We start from the raw sequence: 14576 nt of genomic DNA, 5'->3' as shown, positions 1-14576 counted from the left end.
GAGAAAAACAAATATCATATATTAATGCATATATGTGGAACCTAGAAAAATGGTACAGATGAACCAGTTTGCGGGGCAGAAATTGAGACACAGATGTAGAGAACGTATGGACTCCAAGGGGGGAAAGTGGCGGGTGTGTGTGTGTGTGTGTGTGTGTGTGTTTGTGTGTGTGTGTGTGTGATGAATTGGGAGATTGGGATTGACATATATACACTAATATATATATATATATAATGGATAACTAATAAGAACCTGCTGCATAAAAAATAAAATTCAATAATTCAAAAAAAGTAAAAATAAAATTAGAAATGAAACAAGAGCCATTAAAACTGATGTCACAGAAATAAAAAGGATTATAAGATATATCTATGAGGCCCTCATTGTCCTGAGACCAAAACAAGAGAAAGACAAAAAGAAAACTACAAGTCAATATCCCTGATGAATAATGATGCAAAAATCTAAAACAAAACAGGATCAAACCAAATTCAACACATTAAAACGATCATACACCAAGAAAAGTGAGACTTATACTTGGAATGTAAGGATGGTTCAACATACAAAAATCAATTAATATAATATACCACATTAACAAACTGAAGAACAAAAGATGATTGATTGATCATCTCAACCAATGCAGAAAAAGAATTTGACAAAATTCAACCACTTTCATGATAAAAACACTCAACAAACTAGGAATACATGGAAATTACCTCAATACAATAAAAGCTACATATGCAGAGTCCAAAGCTAATATTACACACAATGGGCAAGACTGAAAGCTTTTCCTCTAAGATCAGTAAAAAGGCAAGGATGCCAACTCTCAGTACTACTATTCAACATAGTACTATAAGGTCTAGCCACAGCAACCAGACCAAAAGTGGGGGAAAAAGAAAAAGAAAAGAAATACAAGGCATACAAATTGGAAAAGAAAGAAAATTACCTCTGTAATAGAATTTACAGATTACACACACACACAATTCAACGAAGTTGCAGGATATAAAATTAACACTCACGATCAGTTTCATTTCTATACACTAACAAAGACCAAATTAAAAAGGAAATTAAGAAAACAATCCCATATGCTATATCATCAGACTTATCAACTTTGTTAATCTTTTCAAAGAACCAGTTTTGGATTTTCCCCATCATTTCACTGTTTGTTATTTTGTTGACTCCTGGTCATATTTCTATTATTTACTTCATTTGTCGCGCTTTGGTTATAATTTGCTGTTTTTGAAATCTCTTAATGGAGAGCTAAGATTATTAATTTAGGACCACTTTTCTTTTCTACTATAACCATTTAAAGCTGTAATTTTCCCATTATTCAATAATATAGCTGCAATTATAATTTCTGATATGTTCTATTTCTATGTTCATTGCATTCAAAATATTTTCTAATTTCCTTGAGACTCCTTCATTTCATAATTTCATTCTATTATTGATTTCCATTCTTTAGATTTGTTTTATGGCCAATCATATGGTCTATCTTGGAAAATGTTCCAGATGTTCTTGAAAACAATCTTATGTTTGTAGGTTTTGGGGGAAGATTTAGGTCATGCTGGTTGACAGTCTTAATCAAGTCTTCTAAATCTTTAAAAATTTTCTGTATAGTTTTTCCATCAATTATTGAAAGCACAGTATTTAAATCTCAAACTGTAAATGTTAGCTAGAATTTCTTCTTTCAATCTGTCTGATTTTGTTTAATGCTTGCTGCACTATGCTGTTAGGTGTTTACACATTATTAATTGTTTTATCTACCGATTACATTGACCCTCTTATCATTATGAAACGTCCCTCTTTTCCTCTGGCAATATTTCTTGACTTAAAGTCTTTTATCGGATATTAATATAGCCATTCCAATTCTATTATGGTTATTGTTTGCATGGTACATTTCTTCCATCCTTTTACTTGAAACAATTATGTCTTTGAATCTAAAGTGATTCTGGCCTGCCAATCACTGTCTGTTAACTTGAGTCCATTTATAGTTAATATAATTAGACACATAATTGGATTTAGGTCTGCCATTTTCCATTTATTTTTATGTCTCAGGTGTTTGTTGTTGCTCTGATCCTCTTCCTTTGTGTTAAACAATTATTTTTAATGTTTACTATTTTTATCTTTTGTTAATTCTTTGGATTAATTTCTTAAGTGGTTACTTTACAGGCTATAAGGTGCTGTATAGACAACAAGATTACATGTTAATTCCACACTTAATTGCAATAAATTATAGCTCCTTGCTCCAATATAGCTCCATTTCCTCCCCATTCCTTTGTGCTATTATCATCATGGGAATTATCAACTGAGAAACATCATTATTCCCTAAAACAATCTTCCAATTACATATATGTTGATATGTTTAATGTTGCCCCAAAGGTCTCTGAGACTCTTTTTTTCTTAACTTTTTATTTTCTATTGGATATAGATTAATAATGTTGTATTAGTTTCAGGTGTACAGCAAAGTGATTCAGTTATACATATACATGTATCTATTATTTTTCAAATTCTTCTCCCATTTAGGTTTTTACATAATATTAAACAGAGCTCCCTGTGCTATACAGCAGGTCCTTGTTGGTTAACCATGTTAAATATAGCAGTGTGTACAGGTCAATCCCAAACTCCCTAACTATCCCTCCCCCCGACACTTCCCCCATGGTAACCATAAGTTCACCATAAGTTTGTTCTCTAAGTCTGCGAGTCTGTGTCTGTTTTGTAAATAAGTTCATCTGTATCATTTTTTTTTAGCTTCCACATATAAGCTATATCATACGATGTTTCTCCTTCTCTTACTTCACTCAGTATGACAATTCTGTCCAGTAATGTACTTATTTTCTGGGGAAAAGATTTGCTTATCTCTTCACTTCATCATAGCTGGGAGTCATTCCCCAATTACCACAAAATTCATACATACAAATCACCCCATGTAAGTGGATAATGCTTAGTAAATTTATATAGTTGTATAACCATTACCACATTCTAGATTTAGAATACTTCCAACACCCCCAAAATTTCATGATGACTTTAGAACACCAACCACAAGTCCCAGACAATCCCTAGTGTATATTTAATCTCATTTGCCTTTTCTAAAATTTTTCAAAATATTTCAAATAAATAGAATCATGCGATTTATCTTCCATTTCTTTCTAAATATATAATTTTTTTGTTCAACCATATTGTTTCAGGTATCATTCATTTCTTTGTACTGCTTACGTGTATTCCACTGTATGGAGGGACCACAACATGTGGGTTCACCAAACAATTCTTGGTAATTTGGATTATTTCCAATTGATTGCTATTATGCATAATGCTGTTATGAATATCTGCACACACATCTTTTTTGTGAAACATGTTTTTATTTCTCCTGGGGAGGTACCTAGAAGTGGATTTGCTCAGTCATATGGTAAATATATACTGAACTTTTTAAGAAACAGGAAAAACTGTTTTCCAAAGTATAGATACTTTCATATGTCCACCAGTAGAGTATAAGGTTTCATCTCTCCACATCCTTTTCAACAGTTTGTATTGTATGTCTTTTTAATGAAGGGCACTCTATTGGAGACAGAAATTAGAATGGTGGTCAACAGGGAGTGTTAGAACAGGGGGATGGGGAGTTACTGTTTAATGGGTACAGATGATGAAATGTTCTGGACATGGATAATGGCAATGGTCGTACAACATCGTGAATGTACTTAATATCACTGAATTGTAAACTTAAAAATGGCTGAATGGCAAATTTTATATTATATATATTTTACCACAAGTGGGGGGAAACATGGGTTATAAATTATTTCTCTCATCTCTCTTTTCCATTCCTCCATTTGACTTTCAAAAATGTTAGGTAAGGAAAACAAGAAAAAGAAAAGAAGCTTATAGGAGCAATCTCCAGGAATGTGTGTTAAACCAAGTCTGCTAAATAACAGATAGATTGCTTGAGGAAATATGGTATATACACAGAGTTGTGCAACCATTATGACAATCAAATTCAGAACACTTTCATCACCCAAAAGAAACTTCATAACCATTAACAGTCACTCCCCACCTGATTCCCTCCAAACTCCAAGCCCTAGGCAACCAATCTATTTTCTCTCTATGTAGATTTCCCTATTCTGGAAATTTCATATAAATAGATTCATACAATATGTGCTCTTTTGCGACTGGCTTCTTCCACTAAGCATATGATTTTCAAGGTTCATTCATTTTGTAGCATGAATCACTACATCACTTCTTCTTATTGCTAAATAATATTACACTGTATGTACATACCACATTTTATTTAACCATCCATCAATCAGTTGATGTACATTTGGGCTGCTCCTATTTTTTGGCTATTACAAATAATGCTGCTACGAACATTCATGTACAAGTTTTTACATGAAAATATATTCTCATTTCTTTTGGTTATATATCTCCTAAGAGCAAATCTCTTCAGAGGTAAATTGCTGAGTCAAATGGTAACTCTTTTCCAAAGCAGCTGTACAATTTTACGTTCCCACCAGCAGTGTACCAGGGCTCTCATTTCTGCTAACTGGCCACTGGCCTATCATATTTGGAAAGATGTCTATTCAAATCCTTTGCTCATTTTAAAATTAGGCTATTTATCTTTTTATTATCCAGTTATAGGAGTTCTTTCAATATTCTGGATACGCACACACATGAATGCCAGTAAAACAAATGGTGAGAGCTGAATATGGTCTGTAGCCTAGTTAACAGTAAAGTGCCATTGTCAATATCCTGGTTTTGATATTTTACAACAGTTATATAAGATGTCACAGTTTGGGGAAAGTATCTGCAACTTACTGTGAGTCTACAATTATTTCAAAATTAAAAGTTAAACATGTAGAGCAGGGACTTCCCTGGTGGTCCAGTGGCTAAGACTCCATGCTCCCAATGCAGGGGGCCTGGGTTTGATCCCTGGTCAGGGAACTAGATCCCACATGCTGCAACTAAAGATTCCGTGTGCCACAACTAAAACAAGATCCCGCATGCCACAACTAATAAAAGATCCCACATGCCACAACTAAAAAGATCCCGCAATGCCACAACTAAAAAGATCCCGCATGCCAGGCACAGACAAATAAATAATAAATAAATATATTCTTTTAAAAGAGTATTAAAAAAATGTAGAGTATACTGCAAGCTTTTTGATTTCTTTCATGCTGATAGGTGACAAGTGGTACCTTAGGGTAGTTTTGTCTTTCTCTTATAACAAGTCAAGTCTAAAGATTTTACACCATTTGTAAGTATTTTATTTTTTCACTGAAATATTTTGTCCTTTGCCCATTTTTCTATTTTAACTCAATCTTATGATTCCCTTTCCTTTCATATATTATAACCCTATACCTCTCTTTCCAATACAATTAGCATTGAGTACTCTACTTGATGGTACTAATACAGAAGCCATCCAGCAAAAAGTCTCATTAATCTTGGTGAATACCAAAACCTCATGCCACTATATAGGATTCTTTGAATCTTCTCTTTATGAACTTCACAAATATAACAACCAGATACTTTTGTACAGATTCTCTCCACTGCATCATCATCTTGCCTAAAATATCAATATCAAATCAATACCAGCGATATCCCAACACAGTTGTCCTGAGACATATAATTTTTACTCACTACTTAACTAAACAGGCTAAACCCCCAAGTATATGTAGCAACAACTTGAGTTTATTAAAACAAAGCAAAGCAAGGTGGATACAAGGTGGATAAGGCTTTATCATATGAACAAAAAGATAGACAAACACCACAGAAACCATCAAATTACTATGAATAACACTTGTATTTGCACTCAGGGCAAGAAATAGCTCTAGTTTATGTTATCATTCTGGAGCGTTTTTCTTTGATTAGAGACTTTGCCACCTTGTTAACTGAAATTATATAAATTTATAAAGGCAAATTATACCACTTAACTTATCCTAGCCACGAAATGCTTTTAAATAAAACATGAAAGTAACACAGACAAAAATGGACAAAGTCAAGCAAATACATTCCCCTTTAATGTAGGTACCATATAGTGATCCTGTCACCATCAAATCAAACTAATCAATTCAGCATCAGAAAGATGGTGAATCAAATTTTATACACTATCCCTGTAAACATGAAAATATCTTTATTAAAGTCTCAATGGATTTAAACAGCAAAAGTGCACATAATGTCAGCTTTAGTTCCTGATATGTATAGGGACAAGAAGAAACACTACAGCTAAGGTCAAACATCAGTGGGAAAGGGCTAAAAGTGATAAATCCATGACATTAACCACTGCAGTCTTTCTAATACAATCCAGCATAACCTAAAAACAGCTTTGTACTTCAACTGAACTATTTATCAGAGACAAAAATGTCTTCCTGACTAAAAAAAGATTCACATTAATAAAAGAAAAGAAGACAGTATTATATTGAGGAAATCTTATTGCTTAAAAAAATATTTATAATTCCTTAAAAATGCACATAGCAACTTATTATTTATTTCCTGTCTTTTAATAGAATTTTAAAATCAATCAAAATGGCAGAATATGTTATAAGTAGGAATGAAAAGGGATTATGCTCCCAACAAATAATAGAAAAGATAAACCTTTTCAGGTTGAGCAACACTTTCACTTTTTTAACTTTTAAAAGCTAACATTTCTATGATTCTTATTTCCTAATGAACACCTATACTTGTTTCCAGGGTTAACATGCACTTATCACAGAAAAATGAACTTTTGTACAATCTACTGTTCACTTCCATATTCCAAATGTGAGAATTCCAATTTAAAGTTATAAAAAGTTAACAAAGAACAAGGGGGAAAAAAACCCCAAACAAACCACATGTGAAAACACAAGACCTAATGCTATGCTTTTCGTATAAATTAAATTTTTCTTTTTACTCATTACATAAATTAATGAGTTATAGCTCTATTTCATCAAAAATAATAAGAGATAACATTTTCAACTTTTAAATTACCACAAATCAGTCTGTCAACAAATGCTAGATACTTAACAGATTTAAATCCACTCACCAAACTAGACAGTGTTGAGGAGGGTTGTTACTACTTAGTAAATGTGGGTGGCCTTGGAGGTGAATTAATTAAGAATCAAAGGACAAAAGAAAATATTTTTTACTTTAACACTCATAAAACACTAAGGGTTTATATATTTAATTCCAATTTAAAAAGAGAACATCTGTATGTGTCTATCAACTTGAGCTAATTAACACAACTTAAAAAAAAAAAGTCATTACAGTCAACTGAAAAGTTTGCTAGCAATTCATTAAAACGAGTTTTAAAACAGGAATACAAGTCTGTAACATATCTGATTAACCACAAAGTTAAGATGGGAAAGGCAGAGAATTAAATTATTCAGATTTTAAATAAAATATAATAGCCAGATTCAATAACCCAGAAATTCAAAGATTTTTTGGGGTGTTTTAATTGCAGCACATTCCATATTTTTTTGAAATGCCACTTGATCTTACTATAGGAATTAGTATATGAGTACCAGCCAAATGTAATCTTTCATCAAGATGTAGAACCACATATACTGGAAGCAGATTTTCTCAAAAGAACATGCAATATTTAGGGTTAATATTTTAATGGCTCACATAATTATGTTCTGAAAATAGAATTAAATATAAATTCTACATAAAATTAAAATAATTTCTACTTCCAAATCTTGCTCTACTCCTATCTCAATCTAGTAATCAGGTTTACATTGTATATTTATAGCAAGGATCACAAACCATGAAAATTACCTTCGTTTCAGAAATGTATTTTAAAATTCATGACTATGATTCCAAAGAAAATACTGTCTATGAATGCATGAGGGAGAAAAGCAAAACCCAACTGGTTTCTTTCTAGCAAGACTTACATAAGCATAATGTATTTCTCCATGTTTATAATCACTCCTAAATGTTTCTGAACATAGGCTGTAAAAATCTGTTTTATGTGAAGATATAAGATCTTATAATAAGTTATTACCATTTATATATTCTAATATACTCTGAGATTTTTTTGTATTTTTTCATATTTATAAGGAAGTATCTGTAATAAAATTTGTAATAAAATTTATTAATATTATTGTCATTTATTACCATCATAATTAGTCATAATTAGTCTAAGTTATAACAAGTGTCATTAAACAAAGAGAAACAGTACTAAAGAATATAAAAGAGATATATAATTATTTATTTATGGAACAAATGTCCTGATGAAGAGATAGCAAGAGAATTCTATAGAACCTCAATTTTACCTTCAGGTTTGATACATTAACAATGTCTGAAATAATAGGTTTTAACATGTGACTCATCATTTTTTAAAAGGGTCTACACCATTTATAGTTTTTATAAAATATTGGCTATATTCCCTGTGTTGTACAATAATTACTCATCATTTTTTGAAAAAAACAAAATTCTAACCTGAGATAACCTTAATTTTCTACAATTCCAAATTAACACATCTCCAAATACATTTTGTATGATCTTGATCCCAAATGATATTCTTAGTCACTCCATCCTCTGCACAAAATGAACATTACATGCATCACATGTTCTTACCTGGCCCTCTCCAACTGTCTCAGTGTCGATTACTGTGATGATGCCTGGGACCAGAGGACTCCGCCTTGAATTACTATGGATGGCAACATCATCTTCTGTCACACCTGAAGGCAGCGTGCCTGTCAGCTGAGTCACCACCTTCCCAACCATTGTCAGGCCAGTTTTCAATGTCTATACAATGAAAGGTAAAATGTATGACTTCACATCAGTATTTGGATTCTAAATAGAAATACATGTTTTGTTAATTCACATTAAATTCTTTATTTTCTAACAAGCTTATATGTAGCAGCCCACTGTCACAGAAATTCAGTCTGATTTTTATACGATCTTAAATTTTAGTTAGAAAATTGGTATTAGATTGAGTGAATGGTATCAGTAGATTCCCCAAAGCCAGCATGGTGAGAATAAAGCTATAGGTAAATAATTAAGGAGTTTGTTTCACATGAGGATACAATTATACTTTTATTAACAATATTTATTTTTCCCCTCTCCTCAATGCGTGTAACTTAAAATATGTGAAATATTGAGAAGTAGCAACTATGTGATGTTCTATTTTTTAAACAGTATAAATCTAATATTGAGTCAACTTTTTAGCAGGAAAAAGACTGAGATACTGGTAGAATCTATATGTGAAAACAACTTTGACTCCAAATTAAATCTATAATATGATTTTATATAATATTGTACATCAAGATTTGGCATGTAGAAAATATAGTCTCCATCTAAGGTACTTTTACTAGATGAATGAAATGTCATATAAAATTAACCAAGAAGGTTCTTTTCTCTCTGATAACAGCAAACAATTTAATGCTCCTAATACATTATTTCAATTAAAGACAACTTAAGACGTTTCAGAATTACATTTTAGTTCCATTTCATTCAAAACAAAGAGGTGAAACTAACTCATGTGCATGTTTTCTTTTATGTGAATCTCATCTGATTATTCTCATAACCATTAACAAACAATCACATTAAGTAATGGGGTTTTTTTCTTTTTGTCCGAAAGGGAAAAAAGTGAAAACAAAGAGAAAATTATGTGATTCATAAACACATTAACTTATCTAATCATGAGAGCCAAAATAAGTTGTCTAGATTACATGGACATATCAGAAATTATGTATGATACAATAGACACATATCCTCACACTGTGAGGAAAAGTTTTTATTAAAATACTTCAGGGCTTCCCCGGTGGCGCAGTGGTTGAGAATCCGCCTGCCGATGCAGGGGACACGGGTTCGTGCCCCGGTCCGGGAAGACCCCACATGCCGCGGAGCGGCTGGGCCCGTGAGCCATGGCTGCTGAGCCTGTGCGTCCGGAGCCTGCGCTCCGCAACGGGAGAGGCCACAACAGTGAGAGGCCCGCATACCGAAAAAACAAAAGTAAAAAAAAATAAAATACTTCAAATTAATCTTCAATACTGTGACTTGCTCTTTTTAAAATAATTATGGACCTATATTCTGGCATATGCTATAGCTAAATTTTAAAATGTATATTTTATATACAGCATTCAAATATTAATTTATAAATGGTAGGCAAAAAAGGTTGTTTATAAAGGCCTAAATGTAATTTAAAACAACAACCAGATGGAACTAAAAAAAAAGGAAACATACATAATATATGTATTATTTTACTGTAGCTATGTTCCACGGAAACTTGATTATGAACTCAGAAATGGTTAAGGCTCTTTAACAAAAATGATCTGGATAGATCTCCTCAAACACCTCTACTCTATGGAAGAGAAAATTGAGGCTACAGAAGTTAAAGAAAATGGCATCTCAAACAGCCAGCCAACGACAAAGCCAGAACGCAAAACTAGGACTATCTCCAAACCACTATCCAGTATTGCCTTGTAATCTATTCCTGTTACTACCTGTGATCTCACACACTTCATGAATTCAGAACACAAATGCATACTGGGAAGGAAAAATGAAAACCGTAATAGTGAATCCTAATAAATACTTAAATAAAATAACCAGCAAAGCCATTTGCTGAATTCAAGCAAAATGATATAACTTACAGCTGACTGAAACCAAGAAAAAGCCACAAATCAATTGTAACTGTTTTGTTTAGTGCTAAAAACTCAAACTGCAGTGATTATAAAACACATTAGTGCTCCTCAATTAGCAGCCAAACATTTGTTTCAATAATTCACAAGAAATGACTTACACAAAGTCTGTTAGAGTGTTGTCAAGAAAGCCTCTGAAGGACCAACAAAACCAGGCGCCACAGTATATTGATGTCAAAAGCAGGCCAGGAAGCCTGATTAACCTCTGAGATGCTTCAGCTGATGTACTTACTCCATTAATGCTAATGGAGATGCTCCCACTTAAACGGAGCTATCCCTTTATCAAAGGAATGCCTTTCAGGTTTAAAGTCTTTAATTGTTTATCCTCCCCGTTTGCCCTTGAGCTTATTATTTCATGCTCTTATACGAATGAAAAGGAATAAAACTAAAATAACTGGAGCACACAGAAAGTGGAAGTAATGTACCAAAGCAAACCACAAGATAAAGGGAAAAGTTAATAGAAGAGAACTAGGAAAAAAAACTCCAGAAAGAGGGGAAAAAGAATAGTATATTTCAGAGTTAAAGGCTAATATTACAGAAAGAGTTAATGATGCTTCTCACCAAAAAAAAATAAACAAAAAACTTAGGACTACTGGTTGGGTCTTCTTATCAGTGGACAAAAAAATTAAACCCAAAATTTAACAGTCATCAAATCTTTACTCTGTATAGTAAGTAACATGACGATACTATCTATCATAGCTCATTAACTTTCAAAATAAGGTCTAATGCAGGGTGTGAGAGGGGTGCTGGAAGCTTTCTACATTAGTAAAGACCTTTGCCTCTAGGAGAAATCTGTTTCCATGTTAGAGTCATATCAGCAAGCACTAGTGTCCTCACAATCTGAAGAATATTACAAGAATATTCACATAACTAATCTGTACTGTAAAGTGCTGAACATAAGACTATAACGAATGTGTCAGATAATCTACTGTGACCAAAAATTCAAATGAGCATGGTTCTTATTCTGTTCTGTTGCAGACAGATTTGCCAAAGGGTCACTAGTCATCTTTAACCTTTCTCAGGCCATATCAGTTGTCCTCCCTATCCATTAGGACTAATGGTGCTGCTTTCACAAAAGCTGTTAGTTGTCATTAAGAAGTTATCAGATAACAGGAGAAAACAGAGGCATTTTTATTAAATCAATTTACAACGCTGGGGTTAAAACACATTAAAAGGAAAAATCAAATAGAACAGTTATAAGGTAACTAGAATATATGGACCAAGATTTAATAAATATTTCAAAATAATCCAATTTGAACAATTTCAATATTAAACTTCTTCCTTCAACACCTCAGAGAATTTTTCACTATTATATTCTTTATAAGGAAAGCCAAATTATTTGGAAAGATGAATTTTAAGTGTTATTTGAAAATCCAGGAAAAAAAAAAAGATTATTTCCTCTAAGGAGATCCAAACACATATACAATTAATATAATTTATACTTACAATTGTAATGTAAGACATAAGAGAATTAAAAATTTAATAATTAATCCTTCTATATAACAAAGTGGTTAACCTACATGAAGCCACATGAGAAGCTGTCATCAGAGAGAGAACAATATTAATGATTACTCTGTCAAAGCAAGTGTAGCATTCTTTTTTTTTCCAAATTCATTATTTCATTTATTCCATTACTGAATTCATTTATTGACTGCTACATATTGGGTTTACAGAAATGAACAAAATATAGTCCCCGACCTCAAGGAATTCACAATCTAGTGGGAGAGACTAATAAACTGACAATCATAAACAATTATACACATACACATATGTTACCAAACCAGGTTCATCTTGCCCAACACACAGCAAGCCAAAAAGCTGAGACATCGAGGTCTGTAGCAAAGAGAAGTTTTCTTCACAATATAGCCAAGCAAGAAGACAGGAGAACAAATCTCAAGTGCACCTCCCTGAAGGCAAGGGGCTCAGGGTATTTATGTGATAAAGAATAAAGAAGCAGGGTGGTCTGAGGTGTCGGGAGTGTGGGAAGCGTGGGGGGAAATGACTGGGAAAAAATGTACAGGCATAACGAAGCTACAGGTCTCTGCACGTTCAAAAGGTCATGGAGCAGACCCTTGCACAGGCCCAGGTGAAGGGTAGGTGGCCCCATCCAGTCTTTTTTTCTTTTTCAATACAAGTGTTTCTTTCATTTTTTTTAACTTTATTTTTTTATACAGCTGGTTCTTATCAGTTATCTATTTTATACATATTAGTGTATACATGTCAATCCCAATCTCCCAATTCACACCACCACCTCCCCACCCCACTAGGTGTCCATCCATTTTTTCTCTACATCTGTGTCTCTATTTCTGCCTTGCAAACTGGTTCATTTGTACCATTTTTCTAGATTCCACATATATGGCGGGCTTTCTCTAGTTGCAGCAAGTGGGGGCTACTCTTCATTGCAGTGCACGGGCTTTCCATTGCAGTGGCTTCTCGTGTTTCAGAGCACGGGCTCTAGGCACACAGCCCTCAGTAGTTGCAGCATGTGGGCTCAGCAGTTGTGGCTCATGGGCTTAGTTGCTCCACGGCATGTGGGATCCTCCCGGACCAGGGCTCAAACCCGTGTCCCCTGCATTGGCAGGCAGATTACTAACCACTGCACCACCAGGGAAGCCCTGTTATTTTTCTTAATTTTTAGTTTTTTTTTTGGCTGTGCCACGCAGCTTGCAGAATCTTAGTTCACTGACGAGGGTTTGAACCTGGGGCCCATAAGTGAGAGCACTGAGTCCCAACCACTGGTCTGCAAGGGAATTCCCCATTATTTGTAGACTTTTTGATGATGCCCATTCTAACCGGTGAGAGGTGATACCTCATTGTAGTTTTAATTTGCATTTCTCTAATAATTAGTGATGTTGAGCAGCTTTTCAAGTGCCTCTTGGCCCGTGTGTATGTGTTCTTTGGAGAAATGTCTATTTAGGTCTCCTGCCCATTTTTTGATTGGGTTGTTTGTTTTTTTAATATTGAGCTGCATGAGCTGTTTACATATTTTAGAGATTAATCCTTTGTCCACTGATTCATTTGCAAATATTTTCTCACATTCTGAGGGTTGTTTTTTCATATTGTTTATAGTTTCCTTTGCTGTGCAAAAACTTTTAAGTTTAGTTAGGCCTGTTTGTCCATTTCCATTGTTTATTTTTGTTTTTATTTCCATTACCCGAGGAGGTGAGTCAAAAAAGATCTTGCTGTGATTTATGTCAAAGAGTGTTCTTCCTATGTTTTCCTCTAAGAGTTATAGTGTCTGGTCTTACATTTAGGTCTTTAATCCATCTGGAGTTTATTTTTGTGTATGGTGTTAGGAAGTGTCCTAATTTCATTCTTTTACATGTAGCTGTCCAGATTTCCCAGCACCACTTATTGAAGAGGCTGTCTTTTCTCTATTGTATATCCTTGCCTCCTTTACTGAAGATAAGGTGACCATACATGCGTGGGTTGATCTCTGGGCTTTCTATCCTGTTCCATCGATCTGTATTTATGTTTTTATGCCAGTACCATATTGTCTTGCTTACTGTGGCTTTGTAGTATAGTCTGAAGTCAGGGAGTCTGATTCCTCCAGCTCCGTTTTTTTCCCTCAAAATTGCTTTGGCTATTCAGGGTCTTTTGTGTCTCCATACAAATTTTTTTTTTTTTTTTTTTTTTTTGGTGGTACGCGGGCCTCTCCCACTGCAGAGCACAGGCTCCAGACGCGCAGGCTCAGCGGCCATGGCTCATGGGCCTAGCCGCTCCGCGGCATGGGGGATCCTCCCAGACCGGGGCACGAACCTGTGTCCCCTGCATCAGCAGGCGGACTCTCAACCATTGCGCCACCAGGGAAGCCCTCCATACAAATTTTAAGATTTTTTGTTCTAGTTCTGTAAAAAATGCCATTGGTAACTTGACAGGGATTGCACTGACTCCGAAGATTGCTTTGGGTAGAACAGTCATTTTCACAATATTGATTCTTCCAATCCAAGAACATGGTATATCTCTCCATCTGTTTGTATC

General features: G+C 34.1%; 1 protein-coding gene across 15 annotated transcripts in view; it reads right to left on the bottom strand.

Annotated features, from left to right (window-relative positions):
- Positions 1–14576, bottom strand: part of BCAS3 (BCAS3 microtubule associated cell migration factor) — a 576467-nt gene that overhangs the window by 407377 nt on the left and 154514 nt on the right. For all 15 annotated transcript variants that reach the window (XM_055090058.1, XM_055090057.1, XM_028498857.2 and 12 more), the window contains exon 12: positions 8530–8700. In XM_055090058.1, coding sequence (XP_054946033.1) covers positions 8530–8700 — 171 coding nt within the window. The remainder of the gene's footprint in view (positions 1–8529; positions 8701–14576) is intronic.

The sequence above is a fragment of the Physeter macrocephalus genome, chromosome 14, assembly GCF_002837175.3.
Source record: "Physeter macrocephalus isolate SW-GA chromosome 14, ASM283717v5, whole genome shotgun sequence".
Lineage (NCBI taxonomy): Eukaryota > Metazoa > Chordata > Mammalia > Artiodactyla > Physeteridae > Physeter > Physeter macrocephalus.
This window is presented reverse-complemented; position numbering and strand designations above follow the sequence as displayed.